The sequence below is a fragment of the Diabrotica undecimpunctata genome, chromosome 4 (genome assembly GCF_040954645.1).
Source record: "Diabrotica undecimpunctata isolate CICGRU chromosome 4, icDiaUnde3, whole genome shotgun sequence".
Classification (NCBI taxonomy): Eukaryota; Metazoa; Arthropoda; class Insecta; order Coleoptera; family Chrysomelidae; genus Diabrotica; species Diabrotica undecimpunctata.
Window position 1 is genome coordinate 56,326,817 of NC_092806.1, and position 14,315 is coordinate 56,341,131.

The 14,315-nt window shown below is 34.2% G+C and overlaps 1 protein-coding gene across 6 annotated transcripts in view; it reads right to left on the minus strand.

The window, feature by feature from the left end:
• The window catches only part of Lar (tyrosine-protein phosphatase Lar), a 1,676,858-nt gene that overhangs the window by 104,559 nt on the left and 1,557,984 nt on the right, over nucleotides 1-14,315 (minus strand). For all 6 annotated transcript variants that reach the window (XM_072529515.1, XM_072529513.1, XM_072529514.1 and 3 more), the window contains 3 exons: nucleotides 10,110-10,210; nucleotides 4,300-4,492; nucleotides 2,071-2,358 (listed from right to left, as the gene is read on the minus strand). In XM_072529515.1, coding sequence (XP_072385616.1) covers nucleotides 2,071-2,358; nucleotides 4,300-4,492; nucleotides 10,110-10,210 — 582 coding nt within the window. The remainder of the gene's footprint in view (nucleotides 1-2,070; nucleotides 2,359-4,299; nucleotides 4,493-10,109; nucleotides 10,211-14,315) is intronic.

Genomic DNA, 14,315 nt, shown 5'->3' on the forward strand with positions numbered 1-14,315 from the left:
GTTCTTCGAAGCAACTTTATCGACTTTTCCTCCATCGATTCCTGCTGTTTGTCATAATTTTAAGACACCGTCCGAAGTTTTAATGCGTTCCTCACGGCAAACAACGTTTTTGCATGCAGACGATATCTGAAGTCAAGTCAACGTCAATTTCATTAGCCAACTCAAACATGCAATGGAAAGGTTTACGTTATTTACACAACAAATAACGAAGACATCCCGACGTTTTGATTTAAGCCATAAACCTCTGGAACTTTATTGCTTCGTTTAATGGAATCCCTAACGGTTTATAGCTCAGAGATAGTGAATAAATGTTCATTAAGATGGACAACTGTGAAGTTTTAAACAAAGTTAGCTATGTTTTCGGCCGGTAAACGTTTGAGGGACGGGATTGTTTTGTTCTAAGGGAGTAGTTGGGTTTATGTGCTTTTTTATGCATTCGAAAGTGTTTCTCGCGAGTAACAGTCACTTATTTAACAATCCGGAGTGTAAAGATCCTAATTCCTTAATTACTCTCCTCTTTCATTTACAGTCTTCCCATGTTTTTAGAGCTCGTAAAGACAAAATGTAAAGTAAACAGTATACGAAGCGATTCCAGCATAAGTATTTGTAATTTTCATGTGCCCTATATAGATTCAATGCGATGTTTTAGTTGTTTGTGCAATGATATCCTTACAGAAAAAGTGTACGGCGCTAATCGAATTCTTCTCTCGATACAAAACGTATTTTCTTAAAAGCGCTGTTATTATTATTATAACCGCTGCACGGTTTTTACATTAACGACTATGTGTAGTCTTCTATGCAACATACCATTTTTTCTAAGAATAAAACACTAAAAACTTTTCAGTGTTTTATTCTTAGAAAAATTTTTTCAAAAGTTTTCAATACTTCCAAAAAATTGATTTAATATATTATCACTGCAGCTGTTTCGACAAAGTGCCTTTTACCATTTTGCATTAAAAATCTATTATATCAATAAGTTTGGTTACACATTCACGACTTTATGTCATGCATTGTCCGTTTCTATTTAAAACGCCACTTTCATTTTAACCTTGTGTCGAGGTTCATTTCTTAATAATGCGCTGAATTGTGGTACGCAATTTCACTGTTATTTATACTTTTTGTGTCCACTCATTTTTAAAATAGTATATAGATCGAAATAGAGATATTTAGTATCACTAAGTTTATCCTTTACTGTTTTATCCATTGTTTCATTTTAGTACCAACTTTCTAGTCGCTTCTCTTAATTTAATGTAAATGGAGGATTCTTGTGTCATCAAAAATGATAGGCTATATCTTACATCTTGTTATTGCGATATGCCACAGGGTATTGTAGGGAGCGTACTGGCCCTATTTCACGAAAAATAATTATAAGTTAAGTTTGTCACAAGCAACAGACGGATTAACAAAGTCACTGATTTATAAAAGCAAGAAAATAATTAAATAAAACAAAAATGATACTGATACTGGAACAATTGCACGAATTTCACAAGCAGCAAAAAGTATGTTTAGAAATTTATTGTCAGAAACGTTCCGCACGACGTACAAAGGAATATATAAAAAAAAATTCTGGATTTACAAAAACAAACAAGCATCAAATCATCTTCTGAAAACGTTTTGCTGTCATATTTTGGATGAACAATATATCTTCGTTCTTTTTGTTACACTTTATATACAAAAATAATAGTATTACTGACTCATTGAATAGTATACTATTATACACTTCTGTGCAAAAATCTCGAAAAACATTTTTCACTTGCTTTCAACTGATTTAAGAAACGAGAAATTTTGAAAAAAAAATTATACCATTTTCCATTGTTTCTTATTAAATGACAACAACTACTACACACAAGAAATCGTTATTAGAAGAGATTAAATCAATAAATAATGACTCTTTCAGTAAGTAACTTCAGGTATTATATGTATATAATAAAATGAAAAATAAAATATGCCTGAATGGCATGCGGGATGTCATCAAACAAAATACTGATATATTACCCTTCGTTATTTCTAGATAGAGTCTCTTTCTATTTAAATATATATGCGAGTTATTGTCACTTCCTAAGGTCTTACCATATTGTTTCGTTCTCACGGGTATAGGAGGGGTGGTCGCCCCCTCTCCTCTTTGGGACCGAGCTGCCAACCACACGTAATACAGTGTGTTCGGATATAGACCTGATAGCGTGTAAGATTCCGAGATCGGTATACGCCGGTGGTGCTTTTCCTTGGCGTATGTGTCGTTCCAATACAGCTCATAGCTAACTATGTTTTCTCCGGAATGACTGGGTTTAGTCCATTGAAGAACGACAGATGTTTCACCGATGTCCGAGGTACGGAGGTTGCTTGGTTGGCTTGGAACACCTACATTGTTGCATAAAAAGATTAATATAAAGCGGCAATTCTAGTAGGAGAAGTGCCACTAGGCAAATAAAGTAATGGTCTATTTGAATCACAGGAATATACAAATACCAAATCAAAAAAATCTAGTTACTTTTGATTACATAACAAATATTATCACATATGTTATAGTTTAATGAACCACATAAACAAATGACGCATTATTTATATTAATATACGTCAATTTGTTGTACGAATTAGCAATTTGATCCGAACACTTTACTTTATCGTGTCCCGACATTTCATTCATATAATTTCGGCCCAACATCGCGCCAAGTCGATTCCATCTTTGTTGGCGTGCCAGAAATCTTCGAGGGTAAAGTGACGGGTACAGTTTCTGCATGTAAGATGTTCCATATTTTATATTTACCCACAGTCACAGCTTACATTATCTTGGTTTATTTTCTCCCATTTTGCCATGTTTGATTTTATTGGAGCTGCCCCGTTCTTACCTTCTTCATAGTTTTTCACGTTTTAAACTCTAGAGATTGCCGGTCCACTGCATCTGGAAAAGATGAAAATATTCGAGAGGTTTATCCTGCACTGTTATAATCAAGCTTTTCCTAAATTTCAGTAGCTTTCGTAGTGTTCGAGCTCTTATAAGGCATGCCGCTCTAATTTTGTAATGTGTGCTTGTCTAATTTTCTCTCTGGGCTCTGTTACATTTCTGCGTGTTGAGGATCTGTAAAACCCGCTGCTTTATATATATTTAAGAGTGGCGTCCTTGCATCCCGTTACTATGCCGCATGTCCCATTAAGCGCAGTATCCACTTAGTTGGTATGAGCAGATCTGCTCCAAACGGAACACGCATTTTCAACAATTAAAAAACGCAGAGCCTGTGACATGCACCCCATTAATTTCCGTTAGCTTCCTAGTATGTTGTTCCTAGTTGTTACTATCACTCTCGTTTTATGCAGTGTTGTCTGTAAGTGGAGCACCGGCTCAGAGTCACTAGAAGATGTTGGTCTGTGTGTTCTAATGTAACGCCATTACACGCAATTTGGAGTTTTCACTTAGCTCCATTTGCGCGAATGTAGAAAGCATAAACTTGGGCTTCAGAAATATTGGGTCTCAAGGAATTCTGCAGGTAGTACGCAGCTATTGTGTTTAAAGCAATTTCGAGTTTCCCTTCTACTTCTTCAATACTTGTTCCTTAAGCACATATCGCATAGAAGAAGTCTTTAGAAGACACCTATAATTTAACCCTAAACAGACACAAACACCCACACACACACACACACACATATATATATATATATATATATATATATATATATATATATATATATATACAATCAGCTTATAACGTTCTTCCCTGTTTTCTGATTTCCTCTTGCTTTTATATCTTTTATATCTTGTCGACTCCTGTTTATTACTTTTTTTGTAATTCTGGTGCCATCCATTCTTTGTACGTGCCGGTCCCATCTTAGTTGGTTCATTCTGATGTCCTCTGTTATTCTATGTTTAACGCCCACGATTTCTTGAATTCTCTCATTTCTTACTCATGTCTAATCTAGATTTACCGGCCGCTCTCCTTCAATAGACCATTTCTGTTGCTTGCAAAGTCTTTATGGCTTTCTCCTTCAGTGGCCATATTTCGCTTCCATTTGCTGTTCTAGATTCTGTGTTTGTTTTCTCTCGCTGTATGGTATTCGTTTTTTACTTTGGATCCGTTTTTATGTTCAGAAATGTGTTATATTTATCACGTGATTTTTATTTTCTATAACGTAGTCTAGTGAACTCAATCCTATTCTTTTTTCCTTGATCTTGATTTTGTACATTTTTACGATCTTACCAAAAGAAAAAAAATCCACTTTTTATTTTAATTTAGGTAACATTAATGTATAAAATTAACATTTAGGAGTCATTTTACTTATGAACTAAATTTATTGTTTCGTACAAACCTTGCTGAGTCTTGACGTGAACTGGTGCGCTCAAAGGTCCGGGACCAACCGAGGTATAGGCCTGGACACGTATTGTATAGATAGTATGAGGAGTTAACTCACTGATAGTAGTCAACTGGTTATTGTCCACTACTTGGGACTCCCACTGAGCCATGGGTTGCTGAGCATTTGTTGTGTAATATACTTTGTAGCCCTACATACATTTTTTTATTAGATTGATATAAGATTACAAAAGTAAATGAATAAACTTATCTAATACGCCAATAAATGACCGGTTGGGGGTGTAATTTTCCTCGTCACGACGGATTTGCTTGAAAATTTGGATTCATGTTCTTCTTACCCGCTATTTCACCTTTGGACTTAAGCCCAGGCTTGCTTTTACTTGGGGTGTGAAAGTCACCCTTTCTCGGGGGTGAAAAACACACGTTCAAAATACGCCAGGAAATGGATAAATTGACTAATTCTAAGCAACTTTTGTTCTATAGAGTTTTTTTTCCACTAACGAGATTAATCGTTACCACTTTACAATTTACTTTACTTATGTATTGTTTATACGATCTGTAAGTTTGACAGGTTCAAAGTACTTATTTTTGAAAAAAATTGGTTTTAAATTAAAATTTTTTTTTTGAAATTTTAAAAACAATGGCCTTTAAAAAAAAAATAACTAACACTAAATTATTAGTGATACAAAAAATCTCGATTTTGTTTTTTTTTTCAAGACAAAAATTGGTTAAAATATGGCTGTTCAAAGTTTGAATACAATCGTGATTAGTAACTAATTAGTAACTAGTTCAACTACAACCCTTTCAAAAAGAAGGGTTTAAAAAAAATTAATTTAAATGATCCAGTCTTCAGAGACAAAAAAGCCACTGAACCTCTAAAAATCATACGAATAAGCTAAATTTTGCTGAGAATGTCAATTTTAGGACGCCTAAAAAGATGCAACCCTTTTTCCCTAAAAGCCCCTCGTAAAGGGGGAAAACGGAAAAAAATCGATTTACCAAGAATCTGTATGTTATAGAAAAAAAAAATGATTTAATAAAAAATATAGCTAAGCTAATTTTCATCAAAAATATTTACTAGCATTTTTTGCGTAGAATGAACCATTCTCTTAGAAACAACGCTTAAAGCGATCAGCGCATTTTGAATGTCAGTTACGCGCGAAATCAATGTTCAATACAATTTGTATTAGCTCGACAGCAAAAATTCGATATCTTTTGATACGAGTGTCCTATCCACAAAAATCAAAATGTGTTTTAAAGGTAAAGAGTGCATCTTTTGTATGAAGTTTTTGAATTTTGCAGTAAATCAACTTAGTTTTTACAAACGTGTTAAAAAAATAAAGATGGTGCGATTTTTGCCATTTTTTTAAATTCTCATGCGGTCAATACTAAGTAGTCTTGTAATCAAACTAAGATAATGGCATCAACACCCAACAATAGAGCCAGAAACATCGGCCACCAATTCACGGTTGATAATTCTACCTTTGAAGTGGTGGACAAATTCACATACTTATGCTCCCTGATCACCAAGGAGAACGTCAAGACGGAAGAAATCAAGCGAAGAATAATCCTAGCAAACAAATGCTATTTTGGACTGAGTAGACATATGAGAAGCAGAAACTTAAGCCAAAAAACAAAAATAACCATATACAAAACCCTTATACAACCAGTGTTGACATATGGGTCGGAGACATGGACCATTTCCAAGGCAGATGAAAATCTCCTGCTTATATTTGAACGAAGGATCCTGAGAAGAATATTTGGTGGCATCTGTGAAAATGGTGTTTGGAGAAGGAGGTACAACTACGAGATATATCACAGATATAAACATATATTTGGTGGTAAAGACGTAGTATCCTTTATAAAAATAGGAAGACTAAGATGGGCAGGACATCTGGCAAGATCACAGCAGAGCAACCCTCCTAGAAGAATCCTTATGTCACAACCTGTGGGAAGTAGAAATAGGGGTAGACCAAAACTCAGATGGAGGGATGGTGTAGATGAGGATGGTAGACAAATAGGCGCAGCAAACTGGCAACAGTTGGCAATGAATACAAGTGACTGGCGTAATAGACTTGGGAAGGTCGAGGCTCTTTTATAGGGCTGTAGCACCAATGATGATGATGATGATGATGATGGGGTCAATACAATTTATACCTTTCATTGACCTTCATTTTATTGATCTCATTAGAATCGTAAAAATGGCAAAAATCGCGCAACGTTTATCTATTTAACACCTTTATAAAACTGACTTCATTTGCGGCAAAATACAAAAACTGCGTACAAAAGCTGCACTCTTCACATTGAAAACGCATTTTGATTTTTGTCGATAAGACATTCTGATCAAAAGATATCGAATTTTTACCGTCAAATTATTACACATTTTGTTTAACATTGATTTCGCACGCGAAACTGACATTCAAAATCGACGCTTGCTTCAAGCGTTGTTTCTGAGAGAACAGTTCATTCTACATAACAAGTACTAATTATCATTTTTATTTAAAATTATTTACAGCTACAGTTTTTATTGGAAACATTTTACAGATTCTTTGTAAATCGATTTTTTTGCGTTTTTACCCACCTATGGGGGGGTTTTAGGTGGAAGCCCAGGGGAAAAAGTGGTAACTTTTTTACATCTTTTTTGAGGTCTCAAAATTGATATCTTCGGCAAAATTCAGCTTGTTCGTATGATTTTTAGGGGTCAAATTTCTTACGACTGGACTATTTTAGGAGATATCAGAACGCATATAGTGGAGCATTGAAGATAGAAATAATGTACCACTAAGGCACACAGATACTTTCACCCATCCTTACAAACTAAGAAGGGTTGTTTTTTAAGTTGAAATAAAACAAATTAATAACATTTTGATTTAAAAAATTTCTTGAAAAGTGGTGATTTTTATAAGGGTAGAAATTCTGTGGTAAACAATTAAAACAGTGAAGAACTCTAAATTTAATATCAGTGTATAATTAAATAATTCCAAATTGCTTAAATTTACAATTATATGATTTTTTTCTAATAGGGGTTGTTTTAACCTATAAAAAATAAAGAACAACCAACGACACAAGTCTAATTTTGAAGTGGAGGGTAAATCTAACCTAAATCCAAATTTTCCATGCAAATAAGTGGAGACAAGGTATTCAGTGACATTGTTTTAATTATAACTATTCTAGGGTGTGAGATTTAGGGGTTAAACTGTGATAAAATCTTACATTATGTTGTTTACCCGTTAATTGACATTCATTCTCTTTATTCAAAGATAATTTAAATCAATTACCTTCTTTAATGTACAATTATACGATTTTTTTCTAAAAGGGGTAGTTTTGACCTCTAAAAAATAAAAACAACCAATGGCACAAGTCCAAAAGTGAAATGTAGGGTAAGTAGAACCTAGATCCAAATGTTCATGCAATTCGGTGGTGACACGGAAAATTACACAGTATCGCCGTATTTCACGTTCATTTATTGACCTATAAGTTAATCTGCTATGGACGTCCAAAAAGTAAGAATATAATACTTACCAAATACCGAAAATTAATTTATTTTATTGATATTTACAGTATATATCTCAAAATATGTTTTACCATAATTAAAGTTAATATTAGCTACGCTTGGGGCGGTTGGTGAGGAGTTTATCAGCTGTCACTGCCGGTCCCAAGACCGGATAAAGAAAGAGGGAATCGTCAGACTAGCATCCTATCTGAGGACTATAAATACAGCAGTGCTCATAGAACCGATGATGTGCATCGGATAAATAGGGCGGATCTACTAAAGAACACCAATGCAAATAAGCGGACAAAGCATCAATGGAAACAAAGAATATTATATTAAGGATAATAACTTGGAACATCAAATCCCGGAATACAAGTCAACAGGAACTTATTGACGCACGGATAGACATACGTGCTATCAAAGAAACAAAAAAAAAAAAGAGAAAAGGCCAAACCATATTAGACAATTTGACAATTATCTGATAGTATACAGCGGCGTATCAAAATAAGAACTAATGCAAATAACCGGACAAAGCATCAATGGAAACAAAGAATATTATAAGGATAATAACTTGGAACATCATATCCCGGAATACAAGTCAACTGGAACTTATTGACGCACGGATAGACATACGTGCTATCAAAGAAACAAAAAAAAAGAGAAAAGGCCAAACCATATTAGACAATTTGACAATTACCTGATAGTATACAGCGGCGTATCAAAATAAGAACTAAGGAAGGAGTCGCTATATTAACCAATAGAAAATTAATTAATTCTAGAAATGGACTTACAAAGATTGGCGCATTGATTCAATATAATAACAAGAACGAAGAAGCACGGTCATTTCAGCCCAGAACACAAAAACAATTGTCATCAGACAAGATGGCAGTTGACCGGGTAAAATTAAAGGATGTTATCCTTTTTTTCCAAAAAGGACTTTTGTACGCAAGAGAGATATCTTTAGGAATAATCAAACACAATCGACCATATCTACCAAAACAACACGATAACAATAGAAGAAGAATTAACTGACCGTATTGAAGCTGGCAATGAGATAAGACAGGGAGATTCATTGAGTCCTCCATTGTTCAACCTGATTATGGATGAAATAATAAAAAAAGTAAGCACTAAAAAAGGATACCAAATGGGAGAAAAACAACTTAAAATATTCTGCTATGTAGACGACGCAATACTAATCTCTCAAAGTGAAAATGATTTACAACGTATGCTGCACCAAGTTAATATAACCTCCAGAAAATTTAATATGTTAATTTCCCCAAAAAAGCACAAAACGCATAGTTATAACAGCAAATTTACTAAGATGGAAACATGATCTTGCTACAGAAAGCTCGAAACAGAAATGGAAGATCAAGTGAATAGAGCAAACAGAGCCGCAGTTTGATTGAATGAAACAATATGGAGAAATAAAAATATCGGGAAATAAATGAAAGGCAGAACTTACAAAACAGTAAAGTCAGTAAAGATGTCATCAGACCAATAATGACATACGCGGCAGAAACACGACCTGACACAGAGAGGACAAAAAAGGATGTTAGAAATAGCGGAGATGAAAACACTTAGAAAAAATTATGGTAAAACACTATGGGACAGCTATAAGTACAGATATACGACGTAGATGCAAAGTGGAGATTATCAAGAACTGGGTAAAAAATAGAAGAGTAGAATGGAACGATCATATAAGCCGAATGACAACAAATAGAGTAGTGAAGACGGCAAGAGACGGTTCCCCAATAGGAAGACGAACAGTAGGAAGACCACGAAAACGATGGAACAACAACTTATTGTAAGCACATTGAAAAACAGACAGAGTTATGTCTACATAAAAATAAGAAGGTATAAAAAGAATCAGAGACGATAGAATAATCAAGATAACAAGAGACAAATCGCTGTCGGGTAGAAGAAGTGTGGGCCGACCACGAACAAGATGGAGTCATAATATAACATGAAGGCAAAATAAAAAAAAAACAGAAACATGCAGAATTACCTAATTAAAGAAAGAAGAAGAAAAAGAAAGTTAATATCAATAAACCTTTTGAAGCATTTGATGCAATTAAACAACAAATCCATTTTCGGTTCAAAAACATGGATGATGCTATAATTATTCGAGCTCACTCATGGCGTCGCTGCATGCTTTTTTTTTTAACTTTTACGGATGACAACTTTTAAAAACGTGTTTTACATATTTCCCGTATAGTTACTTTCTGAATATCCTTCGAATTTTTTCTGTTACAACTAACTATTCTGTAATAACTAAATTATTACAGTGTTAGGTTTTTGTTATCACCACTACTCACCGTAACTTGCCCATTAGGCGTCTCAGGCTCATCCCACTGTATAACCATAGTACTTGAACTCAGAGGTCGTACTTGTACATTTCTAGGGGCGGTTCCAGGTTCTGTAAATAAAACAAAAAAAAAAAACTGTAATTATATTAAAAATATGTTTATAATAAAGCCCAAATGAAAGCAAATCAGCCGCCAAAAATTGCACAGATGAATGGTGTTGTTGGTGTCCCCTTAGATTGATTGTAACGTGAACCAGGATGTACATCGGAATGAATATATAAAAATATAATGCCTAGATTTACATAATCTATCAAACAGTATTTTATTTGCATAAAAATAAGATAAATACATTGCCCCAGTTTAAAATGTAAATGTGATGAAATTAGACCACCATAACAAATTTTTACATGCATTAGAAGACCACCAACAATCTTTTTTAACTGTGTTTACTGTTTATTTCGAACGAAAATCTGAATAGTAACATTTTTTTTTCATGATTAATTTACCAAATGTAAAGTTGATATTTGGTACAAAAGAAAACAAGTACATATGCCACATTACAAGCGAGGTAGGAAATGATATGTCAAAAATAAGGTCAGATAACTACATTCAGTTTTGATCCTGAAACAACACAATATTATATAAACAGAGTGGACCAAAAATGCCTATTATGCTATATGGAGATTTCAAATTTGATGTTTGCAATGTTGCCAGATTTACCATTTATCTGATATCATTAGTCACTTTGGTTTTTTAAATACAACCCTCTGTATATTGTACTATTATGGAAATCGTCACTTCAATACGAGTTCAAACATATGTAACACTTGGTATTTTATCGGGTCACGAAGGTCTAAAATCAATAAAACCTTTTAGTGCTAAATAGTTTTGAACTAATTCAAGAAATATAGAATGCTGTGATTTTGATATTAATTCATAATACTAACAATACCTTGACGTTTATTAAAAAGTTTTGTAAAATAAATTGTATTAATAACTAAAGCTAACAATTGTTTTATGTGTTTTTAAAAGTTTTATAATAAAGATAGTTTTTAATGAAAAATAGCGAACTACTATTTTAAAGATGAGGGGCTACGACGATATAAAAAGATCTTATAGTGAAGTAGAAAAATTTTTTCAACGATCTATCCCACCTAATCATAAGGCGACGGTATACAAAATTGTAAAGCTCTTTGAGGAAACTGGACGAGTAAAAGATAGCATTACAGCAGGTAGACCAAAAACTGTTATTAATTACAATAAAACTTTAGATCTAATGCAGAGTTTCGTTGATGATCTACGTACATCTTCACGCAGAGCTGCACAAATGCATTATGTAGGCCAGTCTACAGTCTTGAATGTATTAAATACTAATTAATTAAAACCCTACAAAATCCAGTTTGTTGCGGATACAGATTATTACGACCGTAGATTACAGTTTAGTGCAGTAATGATGAATAAAAGTGTAACTGACGAGAGATTTCGTTAACTGGTTATGTTTTTCCGACGAAGCAATATTTACACTGTGTTCTTGAATATGCAATTAGGCGGTTGACGGTGAGCGGAAATAACATACTTACAAACAAGTCTACCCAACTAGCAGCATACGCAGATGATATAAACATAATGAGCAGAACAGTGAATGCAGCGGAAGAAACCTACGTTGAGTTGAAACAGAGTGCAGAAGCAGTAGGGCTAGCAATAAATACAAATAAAACAAAACTACTCATACAAACCAGATCAAATAGACCGGTGCAACAACACTTTATTGACGATATAGAACATGTAAATAGATTCACATACCTAGGAATGGATCTGGTCGCAAGCAATGAAGAAGAACCGGAAATAAATAGAAGGCTTATGCTGGCAAATAAAGCCTATTTCGCGATGGGCCACATATTCAAATCGCGAGACGTACACCGGAAAACAAAACTCCGGGTCTATAAAACAATAATCGGGCCCATAGTAAGTTATGGTTGTGAAACATGGGTGGTGACACAGAAATCTGCCAATGCATTAGATGTGTTTGAAAGAAAAATATTACGTAGGATCCTGGGCCCAATAAGTGAAAACAACAACCGGCGATTTAGGTATAATAGAGAAATATACGAGCAATATAGCGAACCAACTCTAGCACAACACACTAAACTGCAGAGATTACGGTGGACAGGGCACGTGGTCCGCATGCATGAGAATAGAATCCCCAGAAAATTATTAAATGCAATAATGCAGGGAAATAGACCTGTTGGAAGACCTAAAAAGAGATGGGAAGACGAAGTCGATGAGGATGCCAGGAACTGCCTGGGAACGCGTTCATGGAAAAGAACAGCGGTAAATCGAGATGATTGGAGAAGCCTGTTGAAGGAGGCCAAGGCCTGATTTGGGCTGTAGTGCCATTGGATGGATGGATGGTGTTAGAATGTAAATTTAAGGAATTGGAGTGAGGTAAATCTAAACTGGATACGTGAAAACCATACTCAAAGATCACAACATATTATATGTATGGTCGGGTACACTGGGTACTCAGTTAATTTTGTCCTCCCTAATAAGTCCTCCCAGAGCTCAATCCTGTTGATACCGTAGGTATTTGGGGTGCTTGATATCAAAATTTTAAGGTATCTTTCATATTTTTTATCTCATTTCATTCTAAGTTCTACGATATATTAGGAGACATACTTCTGATATATTTCAGCACAGGAGAGAGTAATATAGGACGTGATTTCAATGCACATGTTGGTCAATCTGAAGGAGGATTTGGAGATGATATGCTTGAACTGCAAGTAGCACTAGATTATAATGATTATACTAACACATTCGTACAAAATAAAGAAATCAATTAAATAAGTTGCGTACACTTAAAATTGAAGTTAAAAGCGAAACACAATAAAAATGGAAAAACATGTAGAAATGCAATTAGGGAAGCCGATTCACATAGATGTAACGACAAAGAGAATAATGATGAGTTCTCTGCATAACATGTTAATATTTTTAATACAGCAACGAGTTGTAACATGTATTACTTCTATGTAGATACATAGCTCAGAATTAAAGGGAGAAATGGATTTCTAATTATAATACCCACCTTTATGTACCAGATACGCAAAGTGTAAAATATTCTCCACTCGGAACATAATAAAGTATCAATAACTAGAAGATTTGGAAGTCATTTATTTAGAAAGAAAGTGACAAATACGACAATAATGATTATTACATATAAAAAAAAATCTTGAACGATGTTATTACATGATCGAAACAGACATCCACAAATGAATTTCAATAGACTCGCCATCGTAGTAATTGGTACGAAAAACAAAACCTGGTAATAACTTAAAACTTCAAGAAGAAATAGAACTGAAAAGCAAATATAGGGACCTCCCGCTATAAATCTACAGAATGTTGAATACTGAGAACAACACATCTGTTATACCTAGTACACCAAGTCTCGATAAATAGTTTCAGAAGGTTCCAAACGCATACTCCATACTTCCAAGTTACATACTCAAAAAATTGTTAAGTTGGGATCATTATGATATAAAAACCAATAAAATTGGAAATAACTAGTGCACCAAAGAAGTACAACTCTAGCATTGTATTCGCTACACAACTATATAATACAGTTAAAAATAATAATGATGTTTTTTAAAATATTATACCTCCATTTTTAAGTATCTCATTACGATTTCTTTGTTCTTAACAACTGTGTTGCAGAATTTTGTAAGCTAAAACCAGAAACTGTTATATTCTCTAGTGTGCAACGCGTTGAATACCGAGAAGTCTTCATTATCGAAACAATGTCATCAATACCGTTTAGAATATGCGCTAACATAGAGAATATTAGCATCCCTGCAACTAAAGGTATCAGGTAGACACTTTACATTTATTACTAATAAGGGAGTAAGAGAAGTGTTGTATTTCCCGTGCACTATTTAAGTTAATATAACCGTAACGCTTATGTCGTACAGCGAGAATACTTGAGATGAACGGGAGCAACAAAAGCAGTTGGGAGAGAATATTCAAATAGCCAGTTAGTGCACTTGGTCCCTCACAACAATGTTTACTACGATTATGTCTTGGAGGTGGTCATCTCCATTATAAACAGTAGTTTCAGCAAGTTTATGAGCAAATGATGACGATGTATTGACGTTATTCTCAGGGGTCATATATTTTAGATGAGTAGTTAAACTTAACAATTATGATGAGTATGACGTAAAAACC